This window comes from Boleophthalmus pectinirostris, unplaced genomic scaffold (genome assembly GCF_026225935.1).
Source record: "Boleophthalmus pectinirostris isolate CB_2022bp ecotype Guang Dong unplaced genomic scaffold, ASM2622593v1 HiC_scaffold_16, whole genome shotgun sequence".
Taxonomy (NCBI): domain Eukaryota; kingdom Metazoa; phylum Chordata; class Actinopteri; order Gobiiformes; family Gobiidae; genus Boleophthalmus; species Boleophthalmus pectinirostris.
In genome coordinates this window covers 33,092,272-33,099,380 of record NW_026571095.1, presented here as the reverse complement: position 1 = coordinate 33,099,380, position 7,109 = coordinate 33,092,272, and the positions used below count along the sequence as shown (strand labels likewise).

The following is a 7,109-nucleotide window of genomic DNA, read 5'->3' as shown; positions in this document are numbered from 1 at the left end:
ACTAACGTGTCTCCTCTCCGTCCATTCACAGGTACGATTTGAAGAGTTGTTTTGTTGACTCAGACTTGGTTCAGATACATTTTTGTTCATTGTGTAAAGGTTTTCAAAAAGTTTCAGAGAGTTTAGCCAACATTAGCAATGTATTTTTGGTACTATTTCTAATTTCTACCCATTTCTAACGTCAGTTACGTTATCGCTACTGAACTGCTTAGGACTTATTTCAAACTATATGTATTTATTTGCATTTTATGGATTATTTTATTGTCTGTTAGTATTTGTTTATTTACTTATGTAATTTATTGTTTTGTCAATTATATAATTTTGGAGAGATTGAGCCAATCGAAATGAAATGAGAAAGAAATGAATAACAATGAGCTTCAGAATTAAACAAGCTGTGACCAGACTAACGTGTCTCCTCTCCGTCCATTCACAGCAACACCACACCTTTAGGCCACACAGTTTAACCTTAACTGTGTGCCACTTGCTACCGCCCAGCTTTCCCCTAGGGCTGGCGCCGGTAACAATTGGGGGCTCGTCCGGGATTGCAGCAAAAGCAACCGCCTGGTGAAGAGTGCACCTGTACCGCTTGAGGTGTCCAGAACTTCAGGGAAGGCTCCTACTACGTGTGTCATCCAGAGAGTGTTCACCACTATCAAGACGTCATGGCAACCAAAGCACCACGGCGAGCGCTAATCGTCCAGATCCAGAGACAACTTTCCAGTCTGAACACAAGCCAGCTCCAAGCCATCACTAGCTCCATTGATGATGGCAGTGTCACTGCTAACATTGATCAGTTAGGTGACACTGACTTGTATGAACTCATCGTTGATTACCTGAGGGGTGACAAGCTCAAGTCACTGGAGGATGAAGGCATGTCGCAACTACTCCATATGGATGACTTGATCACCGACCTACTGAGACCTACAGCTGCAACAGGTCCTGGAGGTGAGGGTCCCGCTGTCAGCCAGAGAGAGGACCAGACCATCGCTCCGGCTCCAGCGTTTGTTCAGCCCACCACCTACCCAGAAGAAACCGTCACTTCTGCATCACTTCAGCGCAACGAACTTCGCCCCTTACCCAGTGATTACTCTCCTGGAGAAAACAGAGATGTTGGGACACCACCAAGAAGTTCCGCTCCTCCAGGCCAGATGAGCAGAAATGTTGGCCCTCCTTTGAGTGGGGCAAGTCCATCATCCAGTTTGAGAAACCAGGTGTTGAGTATCAGTGATGTTGCAAGCTTACTCCCACGCAGAGAGTTTAAGCTCCATGGTGGACAGGTTTCAGATACAGGTTCAGATGTTTCTTATGGTAACCTGTGTAAGCAAATTGATGAAGGGTTATATGAGGGTTTTTCTGAATCTGAGGTTATCAGAAGTGTGCTTAAAATCACAAAACCTGGTACGTTTAGAGATATGCTACTCAGCAAATGTGATTTAAATGTCGATGGGCTTAAGAAGTTCCTTCGCTCTCATATTCGTGACAAAAACAGTACAGAGCTTTTTCAAGAATTAAGTAATGCTAAACAGTTAGACAAAGAGAGTCCACAACAGTTTTCGTATCGAGTAATGGGCTTGAAACAACGTGTTCTTTTTGAGTCACAACAAACTGGTACTGGTTTTACTTATGATGTTAAACTTGTACAAGGTACTTTTCTCCACACTCTCTATCAGGGGTTAAATGAGAAAAATGACTATGTCAGACGTGACTTAAAACCCTTCCTTAATGACATGCAAGTTAGTGATGACCTCTTATTAGAACAAATCACTAAGTCCACAAGTGAAGAAGCAGAAAGACAGAAACGACTGGGTACAACTGTTAAGACTAAGACAGCAACAGTTGCTGCATTTGACAGTGGTGACAAGACTAAAGACAATGATGTTGACAAAGAGCGACAGACTCAACAGGATGCTATTAGAGAACTAACAGCACAAGTGTCCTCACTGACTAAACATCTAGCCCAAATGACTAGAACACCTGGCAACCCCAAACCTGTTGACTCTAGCCCCCAGAGACAAAACCCACAGGTACGAGGTGAAACACGGGGCAGATGCAAATTGTGTGTACAACAAAACATTCACCCATGTCATCATTGTTTTGTATGTGGTCAAACAGGACACAGGGCAATAGGCTGTCTTCAGCGCAAAGTGTCGGGAAACGCAACAAGGTCACAGGAGAGGGGCAGCCAGTGACCGAGACAGCCCAAGCGCCCCCAGTCGCTAGCAGCCTAAATCCAATGCCAAAGTCGACTCTACCATCACCAAAGAAAAAACTCGCTCAACTCATAGGTAAAAGATGTATGGTGTCATGTGCTCTTAATGGTGCTCCAATCCAGATGCTACTTGATTCAGGTGCACAAGTGACAATGGTGGGAAAAACATGGATGCAAGAGACATTACCAACAGTTCCCATTCAACCGCTCACATGCCTCTTTCCAGACCAACCTTTCGAAATTTCTGCTGCGAATGGTAGTAATGTTCCTTTTGAGGGTTGGGTAGATATGGCACTTGAGATCAAAAGCAGTAACCATGGACCTGTAACTATACAGGTACCAGTTATAGTCACTCAGAACTGTCTTAACCACCCAATTTTAGGCAGTAATGTTATTGCTGAAGTGATTAAAGCTTACAAAGACACCGACACTAATATCACAGATTTACTCAAAGAGGCTTTAAGTGTTAATGCAAGTACGGTTGAGGCTTTAGTGTCTGCACTTGATGTTTCTACCTCAATTGATAATTGGATCGAATGTGCAGTCAAAACTGGCAAAAGCGGTGTAATGGTACCTGCCGGTCAGATCTGTGAAATTAGGTGTAGGGTTAGGGAGTGGCCAGCAGGAGGTGCAATGTTATTTCAGCCCACTATACCAGACAACTGTCCCGATGGTCTAGAGTTGTTCCCTGCATTAGTAGATGTTCCTAGTGGTTTAACAAAAACTGTGAAAATCCCTATTCAGAACATCACTAAACATGACATCTATCTTCCGAAGAGAATTGTTTTGGGAACATTAGAAGAAGTTACAGAAGTAAAACCTCTTAACAGTGTTTCAGACAATCTAAACTTAGACCATCAAACAAATGTAAACCCATGTTCTGCCAATCTCAGTTCAGTGCAGAAGACCAGTGACAAATGCCAAACAAAGGAAACTAATGTGAAAAGTGAAAGATGGCATCCACCTGTTGAATTGTCACATTTGAATGAGGAAGAACAAAAGACTGTAAAGGACATGCTGTTTGAGGAGTCGGATGTCTTTGCAAAAAGTGATTCAGACATTGGCTGCATCCCAAGTCTGCAACTTAAAATAAATCTTACAGACAATGTGCCAGTCCAGACATCCTACAACTCCATTCCAAAGCCGTTGTATAAGGAAGTGAAGGACTATGTTCAGAAGCTACTTGATCATGGCTGGATTAGGAAATCCACTTCTCCCTATTCCTCACCATTGGTCTGTGTGAGAAAAAAGGACATGTCATTACGACTGTGCGTTGATTTTCGGGGGGTTAAATCGCAAAACTATCCCTGATCGCCACCCACTCCCACGCATTCAAGACCTGTTGGATAACTTGGGGGGCTACTCATGGTTTTCAATATTAGACCAAGGTAGTGCCTACCACCAAGGTTTTGTGGAAGAGGACTCAAAACACCTCACTGCCTTTACCACACCTTGGGGGTTATATGAGTGGAACCGCCTCCCATTTGGCCTTACCAACGCCCCAGCAGCCTTTCAAAGATGCATGGAAGGTGTTCTTGAAGGGTTAAGAGATGAGTGTTGTTCTCCCTACTTAGATGATGTGTTATGTTATTCTAAGACTTTCACTGACCATGTAAATGACTTAAGACATGTTCTACACAGACTTCGAGAACATGGCGTTAAGTTACGCCCTAACAAGTGTGAACTTTTTAAACGTCAGATCAGATATGTAGGCCGTCTTGTCACTAGTGAAGGTGTCCAGATAGACCCTAAAGACCTAGAAGCAGTTAACCAGCTCAGAGAGAGAGAACCAAAAAATGTCGGAGAAGTTAGAGCTCTCCTTGGCTTCTTAGGTTACTACCGGACATTTATTCAGGACTTTTCAAGGCTAGCAAGACCCTTATTCAAACTTGTTGAGAGTCCAAGTGAGGTGCAGCATAGGCCCACTAAAAGCCAACCTAACAAGTTCAAGAAAAAACACTAATGGTCAGCTTCCATCCAAAACGCCTGTTAATTGGACACAAGAACACTGCGCAATTGTGTCACGTTTTGTAGACATGTTAACCAGTCCACCTATTCTAGCATACCCAGACTTCGACTTACCTTTCGTCCTCCATACAGACGCTTCTCATGAAGGACTAGGGGCTGTACTTTATCAGCAACAGAACAACAAACTTCGTGTCATTGCCTATGGGTCCAGGACACTCACGCCTGCTGAAAAAAACTATTACCTTCATTCCGGCAAGCTCGAATTTCTCGCGCTCAAGTGGGCAATCTGTGACAAATTCAGGGATTACCTTTATTATGCTCCAACTTTTACTGTATTCACAGATAATAATCCCCTCACATATGTGTTGAGCACGGCCAAGTTAAATGCAACAGGGCATCGCTGGGTGGGTGAATTAGCAGATTTTCACTTTACCATCAAGTATCGTCCTGGAAAATCAAATGCTGATGCTGACACATTGTCCAGATATCCAGTTAAACTGTCTGATCACTTGCCGGAGTACACGGAGACAATGCTGCCTGAAGTTATTTCTGCAATTTGGCAAGGTGACAAAGCAATGAGAGACAGTGATGTACCATGGGTTGCCGCTTTACAGTTAAACTCAAATGACAATGACACAAACACTGAAGGTACTCCCGTAATCTCACCCGAAGATCTCAGAACTGCACAAAAAGAGGACAAGTCAATCAGTGAAGTGATACAGTTGAGAAAAAGAGGATGGAATCCAAATGAAAAGGATAAAAGACGAATGACACGTGAAACACTGAGACTAATACATGAGTGGAATAGACTAAAACTTGAAAAAGGACTGCTATACAGGCTTACTGGAAAAAGGAAACAATTAGTTCTACCAGACAAACTGAAAAAGACTGTGTTGAAATATTTGCATGATGATATGGGTCATGTAGGTGCAGACAAGGTCATTCACTTAGCTCGAGAACGCTTTTATTGGCCATTCATGCAGCGCGACATAGAAGAGTATGTCATTCGCCAATGCACTTGTCTCAAACAAAAACATCCGTGTGTCCCAGACAAAGCTCCAATGGGTTCAATCACCACAAGTGCCCCATTTGAACTTATATCAGTAGACTACCTTCATCTTGAACCGAGTAAAGGCGGTTACGAGTATATACTAGTCCTGGTAGACCACTTCACGCGTTTTGCGCAAGCTTATCCAACTAAAAATAAGTCAGGCAGAACGGCGGCAGAGAAAATATTCCATGACTTCATTCCAAGGTTTGGATACCCTGAAAAACTCCACCATGATCAGGGTCGAGAGTTTGAAAATGGTCTATTCCAAAGACTCCAACAACTCGCGGGAATAACCCATTCTCGAACTACCCCTTACCATCCTCAGGGGAACCCTGTTGAGCGTCTAAACAGAACTATCCTTCAGATGTTACGTACCCTGCAGGAAGAAAAGAAAACACAGTGGAAAGATCATCTGCCTCACATTCTCCATGCATACAACTGTACAAGACATGAAGCAACAGGCTACTCACCATTCTTTCTTTTGTATGGTAGAATGCCTAGACTACCAGTAGATTTGCTTTTTGACATTAAACCTGAAAGTGACTGTAAAACAAAACAAGAATATGCTGAAAAATGGGCAACTCGTATGCAAGAAGCATATAAAATTGCCTCAGAAAACAGCCAGAAAAGCTCAGCTAAAGGGAAAAAGTACTATGACCAACACGTAAAAGGCATCCCTTTACAACCTGGAGATCGAGTATTAGTCAGGAATCACTCTGAACGAGGTGGACCTGGGAAACTAAGAGCTTATTGGGAACAGCGTATCCACAGAGTTGTTGAAAAGATGGGAGATGGTCCTGTATACAAGGTTCAAGCTGAAACAGGAGACCGCAATCTCAGAGTTTTACACAGAAATCTTCTGTTACCAGTCAATGATTTACCACTGGAAAAAGAACATCAGAACGTAAACCGGACAAGACAAAAACAGAGAAAAGAGCAAAGACAAAATCAGGAAGCTGCTGAGCCAGAGTCTGAACAGTCGGATGAGGAGGAGTACACGTATAACTGGCAACATGTAGCAATATCTCAAAATAAAACTCAATCTCAATCACACTGTGACCTCAGAGCCACAGCACCTGCATTCCAACCTGAAAGACAAAGTACTCAACCAATCCAAGTGCCTGAACAAAGTGCACCCACACAAATTGAGGTTCAGAACCCCGTTGTGTCAATCCCAGCTGTCGAATTTGAAGCAGCACCAATGGCCAGCGCCACTAGTCACAATTCCAGCTGTTGAATTACCTGAAATGGACAATATCGATAATGTGGAAACAGAACAACAGTCCAATAATGTGTCTAATGCACATGAGGAAACTGGAGTCCGCAGATCCACCAGAACCATTAAACCAAAAGAAATGTTCACTTACCATCAGTTTGGACAGCCATCTTATCAGGCATGGAGACCCGAAGCAAATATGATGCTGGTTTGGGTCCCTATGCCCTATCACCCAGCTCAACCTGACCTGTACTATTACCCTACTCCCGTATGGACATATTAGACCTTGAAAAAAAAAAAAACTTAAGTGACCATTCAGATTATCCTATGACTTCTTAAGACTGTGTGTGACCTGACTTGAGACACTTAGTGTAAGATGCCGGAGTCATCTTTTAAAGCAGGGAAGAGTGTAGTAGGTTGAAAAAAGGCTGTATTTAAGTTTTTATATGGAAACAGACACCCCCTCTATTTTGTTGAATGATTCCTAGCGTGCCTTTTGTTTTGGGTGCAGTACATACTCCGACCAGTAGAGGGTGCCGTTAGCGCTACTGTGGGGACTAGGGGAACACGGCGTAGGCGCAGCTTCAGAATTAAACAAGCTGTGACCAGACTAACGTGTCTCCTCTCCGTCCATTCACAGGTACGATTTGAAGAGTTGTTTTGTT

General features: G+C 43.2%; 1 protein-coding gene across 1 annotated transcript in view; it reads right to left on the bottom strand.

Moving 5' to 3' along the window:
- The window catches only part of LOC129408247 (tetratricopeptide repeat protein 30A-like), a 2,824-nt gene extending 2,744 nt beyond the window's left edge, over nt 1-80 (bottom strand). The window contains exon 1 of the mRNA XM_055151386.1: nt 66-80. Within this exon, the coding sequence (XP_055007361.1) occupies nt 66-80 (15 nt within the window). The remainder of the gene's footprint in view (nt 1-65) is intronic.
- Between the last annotated feature and the right edge of the window lie 7,029 nt (nt 81-7,109).